Genomic DNA, 25,605 nt, shown 5'->3' on the forward strand with positions numbered 1-25,605 from the left:
AGTAGCGGCTAAGGAGAGGTGGGTGAAGATGAAGGTCCATTTCAGCTCTCTTCTAGTCAGGTTCAACTTGCCTTTCTGGGCGACAGAGGTGCGCTCAATGGCGATCTCTCCATCTCAGAAAGGTAACCTAGCCTCGTCATGTACGTAGGTGGATGTCAAGGGACGTGTCAAACAGAGGGCAAACATCAACTGCCGCGCTTGTACGAGTCATGGCTTACGGGAGGTGGGAGGAGAGGAGGGCCTCGTTTTAGCCCCGCGTCGGTTAAGCCTTTAGCCCAGCCCTGTCTCCTGATGTGGCTTTAGACTGCAATGTCCAGGCCCTGCCGAGACTGGCAGATTGATACTCGTGTTGGACATTGGAAACGCCGAGGTAGCACACCGGGCTCAGAGAGAAGGTCAAAGCACACGGCCGGAGAAGGCGAGTCAGCACACGCTAAGAGCCAACATCAAGATTCCATTTCAAGGGTCTTCCCTGACGCCTTCAGGTCCAGCCATTCAGATCACAGACATTCCACATGGCACTTCAACTGTGGGGAAAAGAGGCGTCTCGGGGCCCCGTCTCATCGCGTCATCGGAGCTTGTCGATCTACAGGAGCAACGAAGGAGTGGCAGGTCCGGTCGATTCCTACCCAATTGTGGGGGATACACCGTCTTCAAGCCTCGTCGGCAGCAAGTACTTGAGAGGGATAGTCGGGGGATTCAAGAGCGCTAATATCCGCCGCTCGGCGGTTCTGGTTGTCGAGTGAGGGCGAAGTAACCTCGCACGGGGGAGATTAGCCCGAAGAGCGAGAGAAGCTGACGTTTGACGATGAACGAGTGGGAGAGGATCACAGGCCATTATCTGGCTCTCGGGATTATGTGTTGCTGATAGAGATTGGCGTCGGTCAAGTGTATAGGTGCTAGGCACCGGGGAAGTGTGCCGACTGTGCCGATCTGAATACCCGATCGACGTGCAGCGGCCTGACCATGATAGCGGCGATGAAGTTGGTCGTCTCGGTCACTGGAAGTTGGAATGCGTTCTGAGTGTCTTGTGAGCCCCTTGTTGCCATTACGATCAGAGACAGAGAGACAGTTGTAGATATTGATCCATCCCATACTTCTCATCCACTGCCGTGAAAGGCTGAATTCAAAAGTCGCCTCCAAACGTGTCAATCCTTCCAGAATTCTTCTTAGCTGCGGTATTTCTGACACTGAAACAAAGGCTTTCCTCACCGAGGAACGCCAAGGCCTCATGGGAATCGGTGGTGGGCAAGCCCCCCTGTGGCTTTGGAGAAATCTGCAGCCCTAAGCTGAAATGTTTAATCACGAGGCGGATGTTCATCTCCTGGAATTATGCAATGCGTATAATTCAGCCCGGAAGATGGGGTTCCGTGGCATAATTCAACGCTTGTGAACCTTGGTTGGGACGGCATATCGGCACTTGTTTTGTTCACCTCCACCGGCAAGCCTCAAACTATTCTTATCAGCTAGGTAATTAGTGAACAGCGACCGGAAATATTCTTCTACACTTCCGTGTTTTCTAATCTTTCACTTGCTAAGCGAAGCAGTCACATGCGATCCTCTTCCCTCCACAAGAAGGTACAGTCCGGCTCTGCGATAATTCATCCCGTTCACCTCCGATAGCACAGAATGCGGCGAAATCTTCTTCTAAAGCGCCTCATTTTCAGTGGAAATTGGGACGAAACAATTATGTGTGGCGTTGCTCGTGTCCGCAAGGCGCTGCATCGCATGAAGCCATCGCCAATCGCAATGCGGGGCAGGCCGGACAAATAGCGTGGTGTTGAAGAAAACACATCGCCAATCATACGCTTCTGCGCATTGACAATGACCGTGCGCAATGCAGAGTTTGGAGAAATATGTATACGTATCCCCCGGTCAGGTTACCCGGATGGTCTCGACCTTTGGCGACCGTTTACAAAAGGCTTTTACCCTTCAAGTGCCGCTCGGCCGAGAACTGGTACGATTTTGTCTACCCTGGTAGGGCTATTCGTGTGTAGCCTTGCCGGGGTATTGGAGGAACCGATATGAGCAACGACATCCACAGTTCAGCCAAGTTTAAGAGCCTCGGCATCCCAAGATCGACAGTCCTACTCTACATCTTTAGACCTTAGTCTTTGCTGACCAACATCAGCCTTCTGGGAGTGTCCCTTGCAGCGATAAGGGCAAGCAGCGTCAGAAATTCCATAGCCACCCCAGGCACCGACTCTGAGTCCCAAAGCTCAACACCTCCCCAGAGGCCTCTGGCCATGGATTCTCACTAACTCGAGCTCACCAACTCAAGCTGTGCACCTAAGCTAGCGGCCCCCAACCAGCTTTTTCTGCACGCTATGCATCAGCCCTCGCGGCACCTACTGTGCTCGGCCCCAGTCGGCTCCCCGCTACATCTCAGCTTAACTTCACGCGTCAAGATCGAGAGCGGGAGGGGCATCCGTGGAGATGCGTCTTTCAGCTCATAGCCAGATTCAGTCTCTCACAAGAATAACATGAGTTCAGCGACACCCCTCACGAAAATATCATGAACAGTCCACTGACATTGTCATAGCAAAGGTCGTACATTCAATTCAGTTCGCCCGTCCGGCGGATGCGACCGCTCTGGAAGGCCAATTAGAACTCAAGGTATAAACACAAACATGAAAATCCGATATGGATATATCACCGTCCTCCCCAGCCTGACAGGTCCTTGTGGCAGGCATCCCATCCGTCAAAGTACGGTGACCTTGTCTCACCGCCGACCTTGGATCCAACGGATCGAGCGAGGTACTCGAGGAGCATGTTGCCCCAGAGCCAGCTTCCAGGTCCCTTGCCCGGGTGCATTTGGTCTCTATACAAGGTTCCGAGGAGGGTGATGAGACGACCCCATTCGAATACCTCGTGTCCTGCTTGCTCGGCCACGGCTCTTCCGAGACGGTCGAGATCAAACATGATGGCATCTCCCATGCCAGTCTCTCGGTGAAGAGTCAGGGACCTGAACATAATGGGAGCATCTGCGCCAAACTCGTCGTTCAGACGCTGCGCAATCTTTCTGATGCGCGCCGTCACAAACCGCACCTCCTGCCACACCATCTGTCTGCCCTTTTCAGCGATGCGCAGCTCTTCAGGGTTATGCATAGCGGAACCACCCTCCCAGAAAGCACGCTGGTCCCAGAGGCCGTTCTGCCAAAGGATAAGATCCGGTCGGCCCTTTTCTCCCTGGATGGGCGACTCGTGAGGCTTCCACAGCTTCTCCCAGCGCTCCTCCCAGGCGACATACTTGATCTTGGGCTTCCACCACCACTTGGGCTTGTAGGTGAAGGATCCGGTCGAGTGGAGGTATACGAGGGTGAGGTTGAAGGCGGGCACATCGCAGATTCCCTTGGAGAATCGTCCGGACTCGTCTTGCACGGGGAAAGTGATCTCGCCGTCAAACTCTTCGCAGAAGAACTGGGTCATGTAGCGATCGACAGAGTCACTGAACATGACGACGCGACGTCCCCATAGCCAACCAAGCTCGGCATCGTTCTTCATGCTAACAAAGTCTTCGACCGTAAGATTTCCTTCCTTGGACTGTTGAGCGGCCTCGGTTCGGCGTCGGTGTTCGGCCACGGCCTTTTGCATCCATGGCTGCGGGTTGGCGGGGGACTCGAGAAACTCGGTTTCGACTTCGGTCGCGTTGAAGATGAGCTCACCCTCGGCGGCAGGATATTGCGCGTACTCGGGGGCATCGGCGTTGAGATATTCTTCGGTGTATGGAATGTATCTCGTCTCGTGGTACTGCTTTGCGTCTTGCGGGATGTAGAGATAGCCGGGGCGACGGTAGGGATCGACACAGTTGCGGGCCTCTGCTGGGACAGGGTCATCCGAAGCTAATTCTTCGGCTTTGGTACCCGGAGCGGAATGATCTCTTTAGTTAAAAGTTAATATTGGAATGTCAAGTCTCAGATGCGGGCGCGTACTTGAAGGACTGGTCGCAGTATTGTTGCGCCTTTTGGTGAGCATAGTCTAGAGGGGCCTTCAAGGGCTCTTGGAAACAGGTGAAAAGAATGACGAGAAGAGTAACCGCTGCTGCTGCAAGGACGGACATCCGCAGAGCAGGGTTGGACATTTTGGACATGGCCAACATCTTGAACAAACAACAAAAGAATGACTAGGTAATTACTGAGACAAAAGAGCGACTGACGAAAAGATCGTGCAAGGGAGAAAGAAGAGAGGGTCAAACCATTCTCAAGATAAACTCTTCCGAGTGGCAGGCTGAGGCATTTTAAGGGGGGCGGCTAGCATGGCGCTTGATCCAATGGATCGAAAGGAGGCCGGGCGCTCTAACTGAGAACGGTCATCCATGGTTCATGGGAACACGACGGGCCAATTAAGCAATTAAGCATGCTTCCTGGCTTTGAGGCATTCACAGTTGCTTATTGGCATTTAAACGCCACAGCTAGCAAGCATGTCCTTCCAACGCTTGATCTACATGCCATGGGACTTTGGTTCAAACAGTCGACTATTGGCAGTAGCGGAAGGCGTAGAGCCACCAGAGATCCTTGTGACCCCCAGTTTTGTACTTTGATGAACCAACGGCTGGGGCTCGCTTGACTTGGATCCCGGGCCCCCTGCATTAGCGCGGAGACGGACCCTGGGATCCCATGATCCAGCGAGCTGGCGATGGCCCTAACAATAGCGATGAAAACGGTCTCTTTGGGAAAGGAGGATCTTATCATGATGAGAGTTCAGGTGTAAGACAGCTCAACTCAATAACAAAAAAGATAAAAACAAAAAGGTTACTGTTGTGGTTGTGTTGAACTTCACCATCACAGGCCTCGGACTCCTCCCTTGGACTTCTCTTGTTACAAGGACTAACCGATTGCAACCTCAGCTGCCAAGAGTCAGCCCTACCTCGTTTCCGGACGCAAGGATCAACGCTTGGCTTTGATTACGGGGTCGTGGTGGCGAAAATAAGGAGGGGATAAGCACGGAGAATTGACTGATTTATAAACTCCCATGTCGTTATCTACAAGGATGATCACACGACAAGCGAGAACCGAGGGACATGAGACGACCATATCATGTGCTGGGAGGATTCAGCAGCATCGGAGTGTATGAACACTGAGTGCTACTAAGAATCACCCATCCCGCCGTCACCAGACGGGGATATTGTCTTTGACACACGTCCTACACTGTATCACAACACCAAAGTTCTCCGAATCATAGCGGAGGGCTGATATCTCGCATTGACATCTGACGTCAGCAGGCGTAAAGAAACGCCACAAAAGAGCCCTTGCGCAGCCTCCGTGCACTCGGTTGCAACAGTTTAATCTGTGATAGTGGCCGTAAGCGTCCATTTAAGGAAGTGGCCGGCTCCATCGAATCCTTTCAGTCTTCACGACTGAAGAATCCCACCAAATGCTTACTTATAGGCCCAATGTATCAAGTTTTCCACCAATGACGATATGGAAATAGTTTTTACATATCCATATAGGTCCCTATTTTTCGAATTTATCTGCTACGATATCACCTGGTCAAAAGGGACTTTGATCTGCCCAATACCTCAGGCCTTCTCTTTAACCCCCCCTGCAGGGTAACTCCACCTCCTGTTGTCATCCGCTGATCTGATGATCATCAGAAACAGCGAGATTAAAAAGAAAACTGTGTACCAAGAGAAAAAAAGCAAAAGTCTTCATGAGAATGGACGCCTTAAAACCCCTCAATGGTAGGAAGCGCCGGTGGCTAGGTAGATAGATAGTAGGAGTCTATCGATCCAGTTTGCCTGAAGTTTGCTTAATTGAGGCGAGATGCGTGACAAACTCGAGGCCCAATAAATGTGGATTCAGTCGAGACGGAGATAAGCATTAGTGATAAGAGGAAAAATGGAATTGTAAAGTAACTGGATTTAGAGAACTGCAGTTGACTCCTCAGGGGCGGAGAATTGCAAAGGCGCGAAAACTAAACAGCACGCTTGTTGAAGCACATACATCTATCATGTATGTTGATCACTCCCTAATACCTATATACATCCTCACTGGCCTGTTCATCTTATTTAACCCTCCTCTCGTAGAGAGAGCCTCGCAGTGTTTCATGCAAGACCAAAGACCAAGAGAACGAGAACACGTGACCACCCCTTCGTTCTTTTCAGCGGCGGCCGAGTCGTAATCTACAAAATTCGGTATCCCTGCTACTTCCAGCTCGGCCAATAGAATTTTTGAATGGTATGTCCTGCCTGCGATCTGAATGATGTCAGCAGTCGACCCAGTACTAGGTCACTATCTCAGCTCGTTGAGAAGTTAGCAGAAGTCTGTCTGTCTCTTATGGCAAACACAGAGCACCCATTGAGTGGCTTAAATCACCGTCCAGCATGTGGTGGCTGCCTGCACGTCATCAGAGAGTTGAACAGCAGGTTCACTAGGTGCAGAGATCATCCACCCACAGCGTATTCTTCAACAAGTAAGAAAGTAGGCTAGGAGCGGCCGAAGGTCAACCACTGCCATGCTCTTGGCATTTATCCATTTTCCTGCGCTTAATTGTACAGTAGTAATGCATGCTTATAGCAGTTGTTCAAATGCAATTCCGTGCAAGTTATACTTTGATTTCTGTTCAAGGCACCTGTTCTCCCTGTATTAAGTGACCATGAAAGTGAGCTGTTCTGATCCCGCTGATCTATTGATAACTCTTTGTCCCGCCCGCCTCGTTCAGTCAACATCCAGAGGCACCAGTGGACCTTCTTGACTTATAAATACAGTAAGCCGGGCCAAGACATGGTTTTGGCTCTCGCTTTCAGACATCGGTCTACTCATACTCTCCCTCAAGCCTGAGCAACATCAGTATTTTCTCCATTGCAAATTAGTCACTCTTAAGCGCGAGAATGCCTCGACGCCTCTTGACTCCAGCTGATGAGCAGCTGCGTGCTCGACGCTTGAGACGCGCCAATCGCCGACAACAGGGAGATTGCAGGGCGGAAACCGCGGGTGAATCTACGGAATGCACCAGCCAGATGTCCCACGCTGTAACTCCCATTCAGCAATCAGTTGAGTCTGAGAGACCAATTGCGTGCCTCGCTCACGATCGGGTGCTAGGACCCAGTAACTGGTATGTTGCTGGAGTTATTATCCTTGTAGTTATTCTTCTCAACTTCTCTAACTTCTCTATCTTTTAGGCTCTGTTATCTACAGCTAGAGGATTTGACAGTATTAGATATAGACTAAGATATAGTCTTGGTTTGAAATACAAGGACGGTGTTAGTTTTTAGTTGTGAGAGCCATCTTGTCACGGTGAAATTGACAGCCAATGGTGCCATGGCATCAAGAGCAAATAACCCCTGTAAATAAAACATCGAATTTGACCTCAGTCGGACCTGCGCGGAAGACGTTGCAAGTTTACCACTTCAATGGCTGTAATTCTAAATTGAACGGCCTCATTCAGACTGTCCGCGTGTGCTCAAGTACTATCCAAACTATCCCATCACTCTAATGCGTTTCACAAATCACACACCCTGCAGGATGAACCTGTTGTAAGAATTCTGCAAACAACCGAGTCAACGGCTCAGATCAGCCAACGGATCGAGATATGGAATAGCTATGTCAAGGACTGCATACCTTGAAGGTACCAAACGCACGCTTCTGGTACGCGACACCCGAGTAATCGCTGTCAGGGAACTCAAGCTCCCACGGCTTGACGATGCCGTCGTCGGTGCGGACGACAACCTCAGCGATGGAGTCCTGCCAGTTGAGCGCAATAAGTGCCGTCTTACCCTTGACCTCCCACCGCGCGAGGCGTGCTCTGCCGAGGGAGCTGGCGAAGCTGGCCGAGTCCCTTTCCACGTTCCACGAGATCCATCGGAGGGCATCCTTGCTAGCACTGGGCCTCTTGTCTGGCTGTGCGAACCCGTACTCTACCTTGGGGTCATCGCCGAGTAGCATGGCCGAAGAATAGACCGGCAGAGCCTCGAAGACGGCCTCGGTCGGGATGGGCTCAGTGTCGTCTTGCACGTGGACACGGAGAATCTTGTCAGTCTCGGACCAGCTCAAGCAGAGCGGGTACGTGGGACTAGGCTGACTCTTCTTCGTTGGCTGAGCCAGGATTGCGACGGCTCGCTTGTACACACCAGTCCACTCCATGATCTCCCGCATCATCTTCATATCGATGCGAGAGCCACGGCTCCCATATTTGGGGCTCTTGCGCTTCGGCCCGTAGTTACTGTGTGCGGAGTTAACGGTCAGCTATGAGAGGGGAAGACAGCAAGCTTCAGGGGTTCTTACTGTATGGCCACAGCTACTGGCTTGCCGTTGTAGCCCGTCCAGACGACTGAGCCACTCACGCCCGCCTCAGTCGTTGTCAGGTACTCAAGCTGGTGCTGCTTCAGGATGGGATTCACAAACTGTCCTGTACTGCGGGTTGCGGGATCGTCCTTCCTGGCCGTCGTCAAGTAGCTTGAGATGTTGCAAACACCCTCAATCCTCTCCTCCTCAGCAAGGCGGAGGGCAAAGCCAAAGGCAGTCTTGGGTGGGGGAGGGTTGCTATTCTTGGGGATCAGGATGATGCCAAAGTCGTCTATTGCGGACGCCTCGGTGGGTTTGCTCGAGAAGACTTTGCTGATATGTGTGTCCTTCTCGGCTATGTCAACCCAACCGGTCCCGACGCCCTTCCACCAGGCTCTAAGCTGTGTGGTTCGATGGCCGTTTTCGTCTATCAGGTTATGGCCAGCCGTGAAGATGACGGCTTTATCCTGGCCTGGAATATTGACGAAGAAGCCATTACCGCCCTTTTCTTCAGAGGTCTGGTGTTAGCACGTACATGGTCCACGGTGATCAAGCTGGTGGCATACCTGCTCCGGTCTTGATGAACCTCAGCATCACGACAGCCTGTCCAATGACAGAGTCGTCCAACGAGTTGAGGCCATACCGAACAGGATCTTTGTCCCGCTCTCGCCCAGGACTTCCTCCTCCCTGGCGATCCGGGTGCCATAGATTCTTGGGGACAAGCGATCCGACCATGGCGAGTTGTGCGGTATGGCAGTGGTGGGAATTCAAAGATGAAGCTCGTCTTGATTTAGTGTGACAAGAATCTTGAGGCAGATAAAGACCACTTCCTGTCTTTGCGGATTGCAAGCTCGCTTTTCTTCGTCTTTGGCATTTGGGCTGCAACCCCTAGGTAGTCGACAATGCAACCCCAAAAGCTCACTGCGACATGAATCGGTCACGGGCCTATTCAGCTGCCTTGGGTCTGCCGCCAACTTCCAGATTCTGTATCATTGTATGATCAAGGTGTCATTGAGCTGTAGGAAAACGGTGAACCCCGCGCCGGCCTCACCAAATATTGCAATATGATGGCCTTGGCGGTTGAATACGACACGGAAGTTCAGGGTCAGGGTGTGAAGTGGGCTGAGAGACCCATATTGAGAAGAGAGGTAGGAGTTTGAGATCAATAATATGCATGCATGTCTTGTTGCAACTCTCCTCTTAGACTCGGTACTGGAAAAGATCTACCGCACGAGGGGAGCTGACAGGTGCTGTAGGTCGATCATATGATGGTTAATATGCCGTTATTGGAATGCAGCAGGAAACATGCGGAACGAAATGCGACCCTAGGCACGGGCCGGTCCACCAACCATCGCCAGACACCACCTTGTTTCCACGTCAGCCGGCAGCTTGGCAACGAGCTGAGAGGCACCATCCATCCCGCTCAGACACACATGGATGTCACATTTCTAGGCCGGTCCCATGCCGGTTTTGGCAATGCAGACAGCCCCGATCCAGCAGTGTACAGGCTTGGCAATGGGCTACCGGACCCCATGGCAACCGGTGAGCTTCCGATATGATACGTATCAATACTATCGGAAGGCATGTTGCCTTTTGCTCACAGACTATAGTCTCTTGTGAGCCAATAAGGACATCTTCTGACAACTGCAGCCTAAGTAGTTCGTCAACCCAGCAGTTCAGCCAGCCATACTCTTGCCAGGAGCACCCTCGGGTTGTAACCTCGTCCTGCGAGCGGCATGTACTCCAGGGCGAGAAAGAAATGGCATCATCATTTACGAGGCTTGGCTGAGAAGTCCTCCCTCCATTCTCGGCGGCTGAAGCACATGGGTATGGAATCACAGGTGGTCAGCGCAACTCCCTACTGGTAAAGCTGGGTTTGCCACGCCACATAGATACACATTATCCTTTTCGCAGTCCTCCCGAAGCATGTGGAAGTGGAGGGAATGTATCTGGGGATATCAGAGGGGTATCTTCCATTGATTTAAAGGAACAAGAAGTCACTTCAAAGCTGGGCAACCACTAAAACCCTCTACCACACTTTCAACAGAACTTTCATCAATCTCAGCATCAACGTCAGTCACCATGAGCAGCCAAGTCAAGACCATCGTCCGTGTCCTGCGTTCCGCAGGCTCCATCACCCTCGGCAACGGCAACCTCGTCCTCCTGAGCATCGAGGCAGGCCGTCTTGTCGAGAAGATCTACGATGGAGATGACCTTAAGGACCAGCGCTTGATTGCCGATAGCGTCAAAGACGGTTCCTCGGCTGTGTATGCCGCATCGGAGAAGAACGTGAGTAGCGTATTCATGGTGCATAAGTGATTCGCCCTAACTCGCAGCAGGTTTTCGTTCTGTACGTAGACCAGGACAACAAGATCAAGGCCTGCGAGTTCGACTCCGACTCTGAGGAGTGGGATGATGCCGATCTCGGTGACCTCGCCGTGACTGTGCACCCCGACAGTCATCTCGCCATCGCACACATCCACGGTGCCAGTCTGGTCTTCTATCAGGGAGCTGACGGTGTCATCAAGAGCATCAACCACGACCAAGAGGGTAACCAGTGGACTGAGGGTTTCCCAGTTCCCGGTTCCGCCGCTGCCGGCACGCCCATCTCGGCCTATTCGACTGACAAGGCTCTGGCTGTGAGCTTTATCGACCAAGACAAGAGCGTGCATGTCCACAGCCGGGACTTTGAGTCCGGAGAGTGGAGTGGTAAGTGAACCCCAGATACGGCACGCCGAGACGAAACTGATAGATTCTTAACTAGAATCTACCCTGCCGGGCACTTGGGACGACTCCGTGACTAGCATCATCGTCTCCCAGGATGTGGAGACCGGTACCTTTGAAGCCTTTGCCCTGGTAGGCACCACCGTCGACCACGTCAAAAAGGACGGCACTCGCGCCGCCCTGGGTTCCATCCAGAATGGTGATTTTGTCCCTGCCACCAAGGCCGAGGCGGGGGATGTATATGGTAATAACTACGGCATCATCCAGAACTACTGGAACTACGGCGGCGGCTACGGTGGCGGAAACTATGTATACATGTCTCCTCCCGTCTACGGGGGTTGCCGACCCCGCTGGTGCTGATAGATCTACATGGCTGGAGAGTTTCAGTTTTGTAGCCTGGGTCCAGCTTTGCTGGCGAGGGCGAAGTGCGGTAGCCGTATACTTGAAGTGATTGTTTAGTGCAGTTACGTCAATAGTCTATAGTTTTCTACTCAATACACGCATGCTTTGTTTATACATAGTCGTGTCCTACTTGCAAATAGTTCGTGGCTAAAGGTGGTGATATAGCTACTTAATAATGACTCTGGGTATCTGCGTGATGACTTTTCTTCACGGTGCTTCTTAGCATTACATTTAAATGCTGTCATACGTTTATTATTGTGTTCCTTGATCTTGTGGTCGACGGAGACGTTATTGATCACAACAATAATGACTTTTCTTTCCAGAGAGCTCCTCATAATCTCAAAGAAGACAATCCTTAACTCAATTTGTATGTAAATGAATTCAATGTCGCATAAATTGGAGGGTTGGTCGATCGTCCGCCAGGGAGCGTTCCACCAGGCCATGCTGGATTGTCCGGCAATGAGAGGTATGAAGCGAGGCTACACCCATCACACGCACTGATACGATGGCCATAGCTCCTGACCATCAGGTACTTCCTGGTGATGCCTCGGAAATCAACCATGTGATGAACGGCTATCCAAGGAGGAGCCTGGGGAGCAAATGGGACAAGTGACGCGTAACGACTGTACAGCCGAAGCCGTTCCTCACATATCACCTGCATTTAGAAAACAACCTTATGAGTCTCTGACTTGCATTCAGGCTGTACGGATGTGGAAATGTTAAGCAGCATGTAAGCAGCTGAGCGGATGCAACCCAAGACCAGGTTGCATTTCAGCCCACGGCGAGCCTGCCACACCTGCAAAACACCTCGGCCAGCCCTTTTGAAATGCATGAGGGGTATCATACGGCGTTGCGTTCCAATATTGTCTTGGAAAATACGTTTTATGTGATAGTGGCTGGCTGACTTTCTGAGAGCGAAAGTGACACACAAACTCTGACAACAACAAGACGCATGATGTGATGAGACCTCGGCCGCAGATACCAAGAGCTGCCTCGTATAGGCTCTCGCTACAGACCGTTCCGACCTGTTACGCATACACCGACCCAACGGCCTGAGATGGACGCGAAGTCTGGGTTTATCAAGTTTCCTATTTCTGTTTGGATGTATGTATATATATACCAATGCTGCTGGTAACGATAGACCTACTCACCAGCTCCTTCTCATTGTTCCTCGCTACCCTCATTACTCCTCATCACTGTTCATAAAGCCCTCCTCTTAAACAGCTGACATGGTCAACCCCATCTACACTGATGCTCGCAAGGGCTTGCTCACCTCGGACAAGCTAGACAAGTATCTGGCCAGTGTTAAGATCGATGACGAAGGCCCTGGAGGCTTCACACCTCTCATTCTCGCAGCCAAGACCGGCCAACAGGCCGTCGTTGAGCTTCTACTTAGAAGAGGCGCCGCTCCCAACCTCAAGAGCAGTAACGGCACCACCCCGCTCTATGTCGCTGCTAATGCGAACAATAACAGAGTCGGGATTGTGCGCTTGCTGCTCGACAATGGCGCCAAGGTGGATGCAACCAACCCTGAGGTGGACAACATGACCCCTCTCATGGTGGCCATCACCCAAGCCCGGGACCCTGCTGTTGTTGGCATGCTCATAGACGCCGGGGCCTCTCTGCAGGCTAAGAACAGCAGAGGAGAGACGGCCAAGTCGCTGGCCCAGATGTCCGGAGTCCCAGCCATCCAGAAGTATGCTCTGCCACCCGGTCAGCAGCAGCCAGGCCTCCCCGAACTCATCAACTTGCTGGTGAACTTTGTCCTGTTTGTCCTGGCATACGTGAACAGCGGCCTCATCGAGGGCGTCGTCAAAGGCGTCGTGTCCAACCTGTACCACATCGGCTCGGCTCAGCCAGATCAGCAGCTCGCTCAAGTAAGTGTCTGGCTTCCACCGCTGTGACGACTCGACTGACACGCGAGACTAGGAGATTGGCAACCCCCAGACAGTCGATGACTTTAAAAAAGGAGTCGAGGACTACGTTAGAGACAGCGACCTCGGCCAGTTCTTCCCCCCTGGTAGTGACTATCTGCAAAAGGTGGCCGAAAAGGCCGTCGAGCTCAAAGACGACCCAAGAAACCACTTAAAGGAGCCAGAACAGATCAAAGGACTCGTCAGGATGGCCCTGTATCAGCCCGTCTTCTACTGCGGTACGTTCTCCCATGATACCAGTCAGCTGACAATGACTGAGCCTGCTGCAGACGACAGCGGTTCCATGGGCGATGAAATCCACGACAACCAAGGCAACGTGGTTGGAACAAGAATGCAGGCCATGAGGCAATTGGTCCAACGCATGTCCAGCATCGCAACCCGCCTCGTTCCAGACGGCAAAGGCGCTCACCTGCGCTTCATCAACCGCGATTACCATGGCAACGACCTCAAAGCTGACCAGATCGACGCACAGATTCAATTTGAGCCATCCGGCGGCACAAATCTCGGCACCAACCTGGATCATAAGGTCTTGCAGCCTTTGGTCTACAATCAGCTGGACAAGAATGGTATCCTTGAGAGGCCGCACTTGATTCTTACAGTCACAGATGGAGAACCGAACCCTGAGGCCATAGACACGTTCAAGAAGACCATCGAAGGGTGTGGTAGGCGGCTGGACAACCACGATTATCCCCAGGAGTGTGAGTGAAGCGATGCATAGTTCGTCCCTGTTACCAGAGATGCTAATATCACGGCAACGCCCAGCTGTCATGTTCCTCATCAGCCAAGTTGGCGACGACCACGCGGCTGACAAGTTCCTCGACTCGCTCAGCGGTGATGCGGCCATCGATCGCGTTCTCTATCGTACTTCAGGTCCGTTTTATCCGTGCTCATACCTGAAGGGCTAAAACTGACTGGCCTGTTTAAACAGAGCGTTTGCATGAGAAGTATGCAGATCTACGGAACAACGAGGCGCTTCTCGAAAGATGGGTAAGACGGCAAACCTGGCCGTGTCTGCAAGACCCAGAAGCTAACCACTGTTACTCCCAGCTGTTTGACATTCTCATGAAGCCCATCACGGGCTGAGGAAGCTAGAGAGCTCGTACTCGACTGGTTCAAAGACAGCAGCTGAGACAGACTTGAGATTTTAGCCTGATGGGCAAACTGCGGGCCATGTACCTACAACAGAATTGATTTCAATGGGACCAAGCCGTGCAAGACCAGACATTATTCTTGTTTTTTGTTTTTTTTTGCTATTCCTCTCAACAAGGTGGTGGTGATTAGAGAAAAGTAACGGGGATCAGCAATCCGTGCCTAGGTGAATTATAGCTATTGCAAGGCCCAGATGCAACGATTTACACTCAGTCTTTGGCCTTTGTGTTGAAGAGCTCGTTGATGAGTCGAGCCAGCACGCTCGGGGAGGAGCAGTCGTTGCCTACCACGTCATAGAGGCCTAATCCGTATCTTTCTTCCCATGCGCTATATTCGTATTCTGCTTACCTATAAAACACTGCTGAAGAGCGGAGATAATACACATATTGAAAGTGACCATTAAGGTCAGGCCCTATTTCCGACAATTCAAGTACTTCTTAAGGTACATCCGGCCTTCTCTTGAGCTTTGAGACCATAGAATCATCCTTTGGCAACTCCCCGTCGTTGATCTTGTTCTGGACCTTGTCTTCAACTCTGGCCAGCTCCCAAGCCAGCCAGGAGTTGATGCTCTTGATGCGGGCATCGAGCTCAGGCTTCATTTTGGCCGGTACGATGGGGATGTTGTGGATGTAGAGGATATTAGCGAGGTCAACATCACTGGAACCGGAATAGTCAAGCTCCGATATAGCACTATGCTGAGAACCGTACTGGGGGTTTCCTGGCCTCATTTCGGTGAAAAGGGAATGGAAGTGATCGGCAGAAGAGCCTGGATTCCGTTCTATTTAAGATAGTTTGAGAGACTAGCTTCTAGGACCCTTCTAGTAAACGCCACAGGTACAAAGACTCATTGGGATCAATCCTCCTGGCACCAGATCCGTTGCTGCCTCCGATACACCGCCCCTGACCTCGGTCGCTAGGACTAGGCGCGTGGTTCGATCCGATGGGTCCCCGATCAAGCACGGTGTAGGTGTGGCCAATGACGAATAAAGGCGGGTTGAAATGTAGTCAAGTGGTCTGCCGAATTAGTTCAGCTGAGAATGAGGGCGCCACCGGTGATCTTGGCACTGAGCTGGACGGGCTAATACAGAGTGAACATGAGTTGACCGACGAAGTTCTTTTCAATTGAGCAATAGATCGAAAACTTGACAACTGATGGGCTGGTCAGGCCTTCATATATCCTCTTCTAATAGCCTTGTGAGAAACAAAATTCTCTAGCCAATTTATTCTAGTCGATACCCCCCACTCAAACGCTTCCCTCAAACTTGTAAGGAACAGCATACGTGCACCGTGCCCTTTCTCTGCACCATCCATGGAAGACGAGAATATCTCCAGCCTCGTTGCTCGTCATGCCTCCAGGAGCCTTGAGACCAAAGTCGGGTGCCTCAATCAGAGACTCCTCTGCTCGCGTGTACGGGCCGGTCAGGCTCTTGGAGAAGGCATAGTTGACATCGTACTCGGGATCTGTGAACAGGTGTGTGCTGAAGAAGAGGACGTAGACGCCGTTCTTGAGCTTGACAATGTTGGGCGCCTCGACGAGAGGACCATCCAATTCTCCGATGCGATCGAGGATTTGTGTGGGTTCGCCGATGAGCGTCTTGGCGTCGTCTTGAATCTCCTGAATAAGAATGGGTGTACCGCCCTTGGGGCCGCTCGCATCTCCCTCGTACTTGAAGATGACATAGTTCTTGCCAGAGTCGGGGTCCTTGAAGCCGGATGCATCAATGACGCCGTGGTATCCTTCGGGAGCGCAGATCAATGGCTTTTCATCGTGCTTATATGGGCCGACGGGGTCTTCCGAGCGGGCAACGCCAATGCAAAACTGGCCATCGCTCTGGCGTCTGCCAGAGAAGTAAACTATGTATTCTTTGTCGTTGAGGCGTCGAATATCGGGTGCCCAAAAGTTCTCGCCATTTGTCCAGCCGTTTTCTGGCAGAAGATCGTAGTCCTTTACTGACCACTCTCCGTCTAGGAGATCGCTGGTTGTTGCGACCTGAAGATGTCTACCGTTACCCTCGGTGGCAACGGCGACCCAAGAGCCATCTTCAATCTGAATAATGGATGGATCGGGAAAATCGAGGTTGACGCTAGGCGCAAGATTTCCTTCGTGCTCGACGATCAACTTGAAGGGTGTTCGAGGGAGGCATGCTGCTCCAAGTGCCGAATTCACGGCAACACCAAGAAAGGTCCAAAAAATCGCTCGAGACGCCATTTTTGTGTTTGATGGAAACGAGCTCTTGACAAGAATGAAACAAAATGTCCCACATAGTCTACGACCCTCAGGATTATATACCATGACGTTCTCCCATAGCCTCATCCATCTGCAATCCTACGTGGCTTAGCGCCCAGGAACCAAGCCGATGCAGTCAGCAAACAAGCGAGACCTCTATTCGGGGGCATGAAGCGCGGAGAGAATCTGATTGGGCAAGGCACGATCAACGTTGCGATTGACAGGGCTGAGCCGTGGATCCCATCATGTCATCTCACGGGCCAGCGTTTCATGAGGGGAGCATTGACATAGCGCACGCTTAAACAGGTTTGATCATGCGCCAAAATTTGGGGATCCTTGCCGATCTGACAGGGAATGAGATTAAGGCCTCGGTGGCTTTGCCTAGTTGGCGGATCGTTTAATATGGATCACGATCAGTGGCGGGTGCCAGGGCCAAGAGGAATATGATTCGATCTCTAATTCTGGACAGGCCAATCTGAGGTGAGAAAAGGATCGGCAACTCCACTGATCTCAACCTGGGGGTGGTGCAAGTAAGAAGGGGTGCAAGATGGTTGGAGAAAGCTGACGGGGCTCGACCGCGAAATGAGTATATCACTATCAGGTATTACGTATGCGAGCGACACTTCGCCGATGAGCTCTGGAACAGCGTCAATGTTAGCCAAGGAGAATACCGCAAGACATACCTGTGCTTACTTCATCAACTGTGTCCCAGCGGCTCTCAGGCATTGCTGGGTCCCGTATTGTAAAACATGTTTGAGCCTCCTGTCGTTGTTGTGATATGATGGAGCATACCCTATAGCCCAAGTTGTTCTTTCGCTTCAAAGACCTAAATGTCTTTGTCTACACTTGTATTGATGATCTATTAGTTTGAAAACGAATACACTGGGATAGAGATTGTGCCCAAAGAACATGTATCCCCATGGCTTGGTTTCTGAAGGTTCCCCAAAGAGGGGTTGTTCCAAAGTCAGGTCCCACAGCAGTTTTGAACTATGGCCGCTCAGCTTTCAAACAAAATGATATTAATTGCTAGATCGAATTATAATAACTCGAGATGACGTGGCGAATGTGGATATATGTTAAATTACCCCTGTACCAATTGTCAGTGAAGTCATATCTGATTCTGTTCTGAGTGCTCGCCTATTAGAGATTTGCCACACCGGTAGCTATTGTTACTGTGGACATTACCAAGGACAGACGCCACTTGAAGGCATCTATGGATCTTGGCGTTCTTTCACGACAGTTCAAAGTGTGCTGTCTGCAGCAGAGCAGGTGGCAGCTTGGGATGGGTCCGAACTTGCAGAAGACATGGACGTTGATACTTTTGTGGTTAAAGTCAACATATCTTTAAGAAGCCAAAGAATATCCTAAGCCTGTACAAAAAACGGTTACTAGTTACATAGTCGAGTCTAGGAACGTCTGCTGGACAAACGATTCAACATCCTCCCAGAGAACCCCGGGGTACTCCAAAGCCGGAAAGTGTCCACCGCGCTCATGCGCCTTGTAAAAGACCAGGTTTCCAACCTCCTTGGCCCAAGACTCTGGCACTCCAGAGTTGTCATAGGGGAACCGGCTGTATCCCATCGGTTTCTCAATTCGAGGAGCTGTGGCCGGTTCAGGATAGAGCGAGTAAGAAGTCTCGCGGTAGGCGTAGAAGCTTCGTGAGATGGTTTGAGTGAGATGATAAGTAGAAATGTGCGTGAGGATCTGGTCCAGTGACAGGGTTCTTGATGGGTCAGTCCATGCGAGGAATTTCTCTCCGATCCAAGCCAAGAGGCCGACCGGGCTGTGACTCAGCACGAAGCCAAGTGTTGCTGGCCTAGTGCCTTGCTCTAGGGCGTAAGCTTGCTTTGTGTTGACGAATTCTTGTGACCGAGCTAGGACTTTAAGATCTTGGGGTGTGAGCGAGGTGTCATTCTGAGGGTCTGGCACACCTGGAGGTTGAACGCTGGGGATAAAGTTTAAATGCACGGCTGGGGTTGTCAGTCAACATACTCGTATACTAGAATGTCTTGCTTACCCTTGCAACTAGATGATGATAGCGCGAGTGTTTGAGCAACAAAGGATCCAATGTCACCTCCCTGCGCTACATAACCATTGCCGAACCCCAGGCCTTGTAGCAAGCTGTCCATCACAGCAGATGTATTGGCGATGCCCCAGTTTGAGTAGATGGGCGGACCACTTGAAAAGGTGAATCCTGGGAGTGATGGGACTATCAAGTGATAGGGACTCGACTCTGGATCGTACCGTGACCTGACAATGTCGAATATGTCCATGAACTCAAGGAAGCTGCCTGGCCAGCCGTGGAAGAAGGCGATCGGGATGGCGTCGGTCTTTTTGGAGAAGAGAGCCATGAAGTGAACTCGTAGTTCTGTAGTGTCGACAGTGAGATTCGTCATGAAATGAGGGTGCCGGTTGATGCCCGCTTCAACGTCTCTCCATGAAAACTGGTCACGCCAATGCTGAAGAGCTGTGCTCATCCAGTCGTGGTCCACCCCAAATCGACGGTCGGTCTGGGAGTTTTCCCAAGTGACTTGAAAGCCTTTGCGCTGAGAAATTTCCTTCTCGAAGCTTTTAACCACGTTGTGGGGAATGCTGAGTTGTGTTGGTTGGACGGGGAGGGTGACGCCAGGAGGAAGCTGACCCCATGGTGCTTGACCACCAATGCAGGGGATGGCCAGGAAAACGAGAAGAGCCGTGATCGACTTCATCTTTGCCACGATTGCTTAATTGTTCTGCTTGAGTTTTAAAACACACCATCGCTTTATATACACACGGTTCGCCAGCAAGAGCAGAAGTGTCCGAAAACTTGCCGCAAAAAAGTTTCCGAAGGAAGCGATCATCTAATTGAGAGAATTCACGCGCCAAGACATAAAGACTCCGGAAGGATCATCCCCGGTCTTGTAAGGAACTATTAACCTGGATGCGCATGCATTGTAGGGAAGGGATCTGTTGCACCTTGATAGACGTGGATGCTATTCCGCGATTCCCAACTCGCTAAGCATTGAGCATGTCTTTGGCTGTATCGAGCCCCGGTCTTGTTGGCCTATCGATGCTAGATGTGCTCAATTTTGAGTTCCTCGTGGTTAGAGATATTCAACTCATGGTGCAAACGACACAATAGCTAAGTGCACTGGGATAGAGAGGATCACTCTAGTATCCATGGCTAATGCTCTTCAAAGTCGGTATGATTAGTACGGCAGTCATACCAGCGTTCCTGTATGCACGAAGAACACCATGCCTTGAGGGAAGAACCTCATGTAGCAGCCTAAAAGTCACGTTGTTATGCATAACAAAGTTCCACACAACAAAACGTTGCTGTTCAACAAACCCAATAACCAAGCTATAAAAAATCTTCTGTCCTCGGGCTGCCTAAAGACTAAAACTTCTCCTTCCACCGTCTGACCTTGTCTACAACTCATTCTCGACAACACTTCTCACGCTGGCTAAAAAGACAGTGTCGAAACAATCTCCCCCAAACCAAATAGCAGTTTCAGACACGCTGAAACCATGACTGCGACTCACCCCATCGCCAATGGCGCCCCCAAGCTCGAACAAGACCCCCAAGCCATAATCGACCAGGAAATGCTCGATGAAATCAGTCGCCATAACGATGGGGTAGCCGAGGGCTTTTTCGAAAGGTTCTTCGGAAGATCGCCTTTGGACAACTCAGGCAAAAAAGCCATCGACCCCCTACGACGCCCTTTCATCTCTCGCCTACCAGAATCGGAGGAGGAGCTCGACCTTCCCGGCACCTCGTATCACTTCCTCTTTTCAAGTACTACAGAGTATACCTGGGCCAAGGTCCAAGTTATCGGGCTTAAACTTGATGATGAGTATTATGACCACGACTCTGGCTTGGTGAAGCTCTACAAGTATGCCCGAAAGGTCTTCAGAAGCCAGCCAGCCCGTCGCTTTCTGCACGGAATATACATTCTCGGGCTAGTGGCGGAACTCTGGGTGTTTGACCGAGCTGGGATATATCATTCCCCCCCTTTGAGCCTGCGAGACCATCCAGAGGGAGTTGCAGCCATACTTTCAAGCTACTTACGCTTGGATGATCTTGACCTTGGCATCAATCCGATCCTCCACTCCGACACGACAGGGACATACATCTTGGCCAAGGGCGAGAATCAATCCGAAGCGGGGCTTTCTCAGTTTTATCTAGAAGGCGAACCTATCTCATCTCCTAAAGACATTGTGAGCACCAGACCCACGTGTTACCGAGCGAGGTTATCGACTTCGACAAGACCCGAATTCGTCGTCAAGTTCATTTGGAGAGTAGCAGCCTGGATGCTAGGAGATTGGGAATCAGAAAACTGGGGAACAGGAGCTCGTCGTTCCGAGGAATTAATGCTGCGACTTGTCAAGAAGCGCAAAGTCAGCGGCGTGATGCAAATGTTTAGCCACCAAAAGGTCGACGACAGGTGGGGTCTTCGCGGGGGAGGAATGAAGGTTCCAGCATCGAAAGGGTTACTCGACGACAATACATTCACAGTCCGGGACTCAAATTTGGAATGTATGGTCGTTTATCCGCTCGGTCGTCCCATTGCCCGTTTTCGAACGGTCGAAGAGTTCCTTCGAGGTTTCCGTGATGCCATCGCTGGGTATCAGTCGTTGCACCTGGATGGCAAGATTCTTCATCGAGATATATCACCGGGTAACATCATGCTTGCTGAGGACAAGAAGGAAGGGGAACCATGGGGATTTCTTATCGACCTCGATCTGAGCATGGAACTTGCCGTGGGTCCAGCTCGACCAAATGAGATCATCGGAACCAAGGCATTCATGGCCATCGATGTGCTCAGGCGTGTACCACGCACATACCGCCAGGATCTAGAATCCTTCCTCTACGTGTTTCTGTGGATTGCTATCTGCGGCGGTGATCGGAAGTTGCCCGCTGATAGTCGGCTTCAACGCTGGCTGGTCGGAGACTGGAGTGAATTGGCCCAAAAGAAGACGGAGGATATGGAGGATGGGAATTTTCCTGGTATAGTGGCCGAGTTTACGCCCCAGTTTCGGGCTCTAGAGGGCCTGGCTTATAGGTTGCGAGACATTGTGTTCTCCCCGGGACCAAAATCTGGGGACAAGGAGGCCGAGGAGATGTATTCTGCCTTGATCTCTGCAGTTGATGATTCTTTGATTTTTCAGGTTGAATCATAAAGCGTAACTCCTAGTTACCAAATTTGAAATCCTCAGTATTGCTCAAGCTCTTGACCAAATATATGTGCACACAATTTGCCCACCCCAGAGGGCGCTCAAGTCTACCTGTCACGCCCTCCAGTATGTCTCCAACATGGCCTTGACAGTCATTGGCTGTATGTCAGGAAACTTGGCGTTGAGCTCTGCTGGAATGTAACAGATTTCTTCATCAGCCGTCCACCTGGAGAAAATAGCCATGAACCACTGAAACCGAGGCTTGGGGAATGTAGCGTAACACGGAACCTGCGAAGGCAATTCGGTTAATTCGCCCCTCTCGAGTTTCTCGATAGGATCGTAGAAAACCTCGAACTTAGACCCTATAATTTGAAATCAGACAAAGTTGGAACGTATGGTACACACCCCTTACCCGTTATATTTTCAGCCAAGTCGACAAATTCCTTCCAGGTTATGATGTCGCCCGCAATTCTCGTGGTTTCGGGCCATTCATCAAGGTCCAGAGCTGCCACCACGTATTTGGCAACGTCAAACGAGTATGTCACCGTGAAGCGAGTATCTCCATCGCCTGGGATGGCTGCTACCTTGCCCGCGATATCAATGCCGAAAGGAGACGGGCGGAGGTAAGACTTGATATGCGGGTGGCCCCAGTAGTCTAGAAAACACCCGTTCTGGAAGATTGTCCACTCGAGGGAAGACTGTCGCAGAGTTTCAATGGCTTGGAAGTAATGCTTTAGGACTGGAAGCTCTTCAACGGCTCTGCGAATCATCAGCATATTACCGAAACTCCAACATGGATGCTCAGGGTTCCACTCACTCCTTGGGATAGTTGATCCCAAATGCACTAGGCACAAACCGCTTGGTATGGACAGATGCGTCGGAAGCCATGATCAAATTACCTTGTCCAACCTCGAGAGCATTGCCTTCATACGGCAAGCAGCAAATGACAGTATGAATCTCATGGCGCTCAAGAGCCTCCGTCAGGGAGGCAGCATCGGAATAGTCGACCGTCACAGACGTGACACTATCATCGTTGCTTGGCGCATTCTGATGTTTAGCGCGGTTAGCAAGCTTGGCCCGAAATGAGATGAGCTGATTTGAAAGGCGAAGCTGACCTTTCTGGTGAGAAGGAATGGCTTGTGGCGGGTCTGGGATTTCAAAACCTCTAGAATGGTTCTGCCCACCTTGCCCGTTCCTCCAGCTACAGCGATATTCACCATGATGGTCTCCCTTAAAGGTTGATGCAGAGGATTCGAAGAGCAAAATGAAAACTGGGAGCTTAGGGAGCAGGTGCAAAGGCAAAGATGTGCTAGTCCTCTCCCACGCCTTATATGAGTTCCAATGAGCCAAAGTGAGGGTTCCTTTCCTGTCACGAATCGTCTTAACTCCGGCTATGCTGACTATTAAGTCCGAACTTGGCTCGTATCATTGTCTCGGCGGGGCTATAGGTTCTCATGTTCTCCACCGGCTACGTCTCGAACCTCCCACTATTGTCACCATATCAGACCATAGTTTTTGTTCAGAATAATTCTAAAAAATACTGATCGATGAAGAACAGTCTTCAAGAAAGATTTCATAACCCTAGGCTATTTGTACTATCTCTAGATGCTCTAGTCATCCGAAACCCCTAAATGTGTACATAGCTTGGCTCAATGTGCCAGTACTTATCGAAAAGGCATCTGGGATCGTACTTTGCCTGTTGATATTATTCATCAGTGATGGCCCCCCATTAAATAGGAAGACCACAGTACCTTGAGCTTCTGAAGGCGAGGATAATTCTGCCCCCAGCAATCCTCGGCAGTTTCGTTGGGCATGGACCCATTGGCCCACACGCCAAGGTCTTTGCCCCAGTCTTGGATCTGCTGTTGTCGAACGAGCTGGTTGCCCTCATGGACCCACTCGAGTGCGGTCGCATCGTGACTTGGGTCATTGTGTCTAACAAATGTGTCAGTATTCCAACACTTGAGTTGGCCTGCTGGGTTATTTACTCTTCGCTAATGAGAATCATGCTATGGCCTTGCTCTGTGGCACGGATGCAACTAGCTCCCTGAGAACAGCTAGAATTAGAAAAAATCACCGGCGGATAGAAAATTTCAACAGGTGAGATGAACATACCGGGCGAACACGCTTTGCTTTGTGCATCTCGAACACGACCTTGGTGGAGGCAGCATCTGGGTTTCTGTCCGTGTACTCCAACCATCGCCCCCATAGTTTGTACACAAGCGTGGGTGTGATGTTCATCACAGGGAGTGCCCCAGTCGCTATTCTGGGCGGCCCATCAAGCAACAGGTCATCGAGGCAGTGGCTGAGCTCTACCAAAGAGGGGAAAGTTGTTAAAGAGTCATTAAGCGGCTTCATCCCGTCTAGGAAGAACTTGAAGACATTTGAGAACTGGTCGACAGTTCCCTGTAGTGTAAAGTTGAGAAGTACGAGTGGCTAGGATGGAGTGCGTTAGAGCAGTTTCAGAACTTTCAAATATAGCCACGGACCTTGTTTCCAGGCCCTCGGACAAAGTTGAGGAACACAATAATGACATCGCCGTTCAATTGATAGGCATTGACATGTTGCTGAAAACTGTCAGGGAACTGCTCAATTTAACCAACCCTTCACCTACCACAAATCGAGGGACCAAGGTCTGCATGTCGTCGGAAGAGAATGCGAGTGATCGAAATACCCATTGTCCCTAGATAAAACAGTGTTAGTATCTAGGGTAGAAACCTATGAATTTGTGCAGCTTTCTGTCAACTTTTACTCACAGGGTCTGGGAAGGTCTTGAGGACAAGTTCCACGGCGATACCAAAGTTTGACGAGGCACCTGGGACATGTGAGCTCAACTCTATGCCTACCATCTGAATGCTTAACGGTTTAATTCTAACCTTTGATGCCCCAGAAGAGATCTGGGTTCTGCTCATCGCTTGCTTGGACAATTTTGCCGTTGGCCAAAACGACGGTAGCAGAGACAATGTTGTCACAAGCTACAAAAAGGAAGATCAGCAGGTTTGTCGCCACACTATCCATGGAGAACTTGCCCATGCCGTATCTTTGAGTCAACGGACCATAACCACCTAGGAAACCCGTAGTTAGCAGGGGATCCATCTGAGCCGAAAGGGTTTACTTACCACCCAGCAAGTGACCGCCAATGCCAACGTTGTGTACTCCTCCCCCAACACAGGCTAAACCCTCATCGCGAAGAGCGGTATATACCTCTCCCCAAAGACACCCCCCAGAAACCGTCACTTCGGACTGCTCTTTGTTGATCTTGACACCTTTCAAGTGGGAAAGGTCGATTACTAGACCATCATTTACTGTACTGGCGCCGCCTGCATGGTGACCACCACACTTGACTGCAAGCGGAAGATTGGTGCTACATGGTCGCGTTAGCTAGAGCTCTTTGACTGGGCTTTTTAGGCACCTACCGGCTGGTGAAAAGCACTGCAATAGAGACGTCCTCAGGAGTTCCGGGAAACGCGATTAGCTTAGCTGGGGAATTGAAAATGGCAGAGAAGCGCTTCGAGGCGGTGGTGAACTCTGAAGAGTTGACATCAATGATGTCGCCTTTGAAGCCGGCCTCTCTCAGACTATCAACTGCTGCAACCATATCGACTGATACTGAGCTTTCAAAAAGCTTCAATAAAGATGAAAGTATTGGTACAAAGGTCGTCTGCTATTTAGCGTAATTGTTCTATTATATAACTCTCACGGATACTCCAGTGTCGGCTCCACGATGTGCAGGATCCGCTATCTCTACGAGAAGGTTGCATCATCTTGAGGCACCCGAGAGTGATCGTCGGTG

At 50.9% G+C, this 25,605-nt stretch overlaps 8 protein-coding genes and 1 pseudogene across 9 annotated transcripts, besides 1 other annotated feature; 3 read left to right on the forward strand and 6 right to left on the reverse strand.

Annotated features, from left to right (window-relative positions):
- Positions 1 to 2,652: 2,652 nt before the first annotated feature.
- NCS54_00979700 (Hypothetical protein) lies at positions 2,653 to 4,099 on the reverse strand (the record flags this gene model as incomplete). Its single annotated transcript, XM_053155130.1, has 2 exons — positions 2,653 to 3,880; positions 3,933 to 4,099. 2 exons carry the CDS (start codon positions 4,097 to 4,099, stop codon positions 2,653 to 2,655), a joined length of 1,395 nt encoding a protein of 464 aa, XP_053011105.1.
- A 3,348-nt stretch (positions 4,100 to 7,447) lies between these two features.
- Positions 7,448 to 8,957, reverse strand: NCS54_00979800 (Hypothetical protein; the record flags this gene model as incomplete). The annotated part of the gene is made up of 4 exons (XM_053155131.1): positions 7,448 to 7,483; positions 7,560 to 8,160; positions 8,223 to 8,730; positions 8,789 to 8,957. The coding sequence occupies 4 exons, from the start codon at positions 8,955 to 8,957 to the stop codon at positions 7,448 to 7,450; spliced, it is 1,314 nt and encodes a 437-aa protein (XP_053011106.1).
- A 1,347-nt stretch (positions 8,958 to 10,304) lies between these two features.
- Positions 10,305 to 11,306, forward strand: NCS54_00979900 (Hypothetical protein; the record flags this gene model as incomplete). The annotated part of the gene is made up of 3 exons (XM_053155132.1): positions 10,305 to 10,511; positions 10,562 to 10,931; positions 10,987 to 11,306. The coding sequence occupies 3 exons, from the start codon at positions 10,305 to 10,307 to the stop codon at positions 11,304 to 11,306; spliced, it is 897 nt and encodes a 298-aa protein (XP_053011107.1).
- Positions 11,307 to 12,577: 1,271 nt separating this feature from the next.
- NCS54_00980000 (Hypothetical protein) lies at positions 12,578 to 14,365 on the forward strand (the record flags this gene model as incomplete). The annotated part of the gene is made up of 6 exons (XM_053155133.1): positions 12,578 to 13,225; positions 13,278 to 13,500; positions 13,552 to 13,980; positions 14,045 to 14,152; positions 14,211 to 14,269; positions 14,330 to 14,365. 6 exons carry the CDS (start codon positions 12,578 to 12,580, stop codon positions 14,363 to 14,365), a joined length of 1,503 nt encoding a protein of 500 aa, XP_053011108.1.
- Positions 14,366 to 15,674: 1,309 nt separating this feature from the next.
- NCS54_00980100 (Hypothetical protein) lies at positions 15,675 to 16,640 on the reverse strand (the record flags this gene model as incomplete). The annotated part of the gene is made up of 1 exon (XM_053155134.1): positions 15,675 to 16,640. One exon carries the CDS (start codon positions 16,638 to 16,640, stop codon positions 15,675 to 15,677), a length of 966 nt encoding a protein of 321 aa, XP_053011109.1.
- Positions 16,641 to 18,050: 1,410 nt separating this feature from the next.
- Positions 18,051 to 19,366, reverse strand: NCS54_00980200 (EHN domain-containing protein; the record flags this gene model as incomplete). Its single annotated transcript, XM_053155135.1, has 2 exons — positions 18,051 to 18,628; positions 18,676 to 19,366. The coding sequence occupies 2 exons, from the start codon at positions 19,364 to 19,366 to the stop codon at positions 18,051 to 18,053; spliced, it is 1,269 nt and encodes a 422-aa protein (XP_053011110.1).
- A 799-nt stretch (positions 19,367 to 20,165) lies between these two features.
- On the forward strand, positions 20,166 to 21,818 carry NCS54_00980300 (Non-specific serine/threonine protein kinase; the record flags this gene model as incomplete). The annotated part of the gene is made up of 1 exon (XM_053155136.1): positions 20,166 to 21,818. One exon carries the CDS (start codon positions 20,166 to 20,168, stop codon positions 21,816 to 21,818), a length of 1,653 nt encoding a protein of 550 aa, XP_053011111.1.
- Positions 21,819 to 21,926: 108 nt separating this feature from the next.
- NCS54_00980400 (NmrA domain-containing protein) lies at positions 21,927 to 23,032 on the reverse strand (the record flags this gene model as incomplete). The annotated part of the gene is made up of 4 exons (XM_053155137.1): positions 21,927 to 22,174; positions 22,225 to 22,571; positions 22,630 to 22,859; positions 22,928 to 23,032. 4 exons carry the CDS (start codon positions 23,030 to 23,032, stop codon positions 21,927 to 21,929), a joined length of 930 nt encoding a protein of 309 aa, XP_053011112.1.
- A 531-nt stretch (positions 23,033 to 23,563) lies between these two features.
- NCS54_00980500 lies at positions 23,564 to 25,410 on the reverse strand (annotated as a pseudogene). Its single transcript has 9 exons — positions 25,229 to 25,410; positions 24,932 to 25,176; positions 24,689 to 24,877; positions 24,569 to 24,627; positions 24,427 to 24,495; positions 24,302 to 24,379; positions 23,928 to 24,248; positions 23,801 to 23,859; positions 23,564 to 23,747 (listed from the first exon to the last, which is right to left on the reverse strand).
- Positions 23,564 to 25,410: a sequence feature.
- Positions 25,411 to 25,605: the final 195 nt, after the last annotated feature.

Source organism: Fusarium falciforme, chromosome 7 (genome assembly GCF_026873545.1).
Source record: "Fusarium falciforme chromosome 7, complete sequence".
In the NCBI taxonomy this organism is placed as follows: domain Eukaryota; kingdom Fungi; phylum Ascomycota; class Sordariomycetes; order Hypocreales; family Nectriaceae; genus Fusarium; species Fusarium falciforme.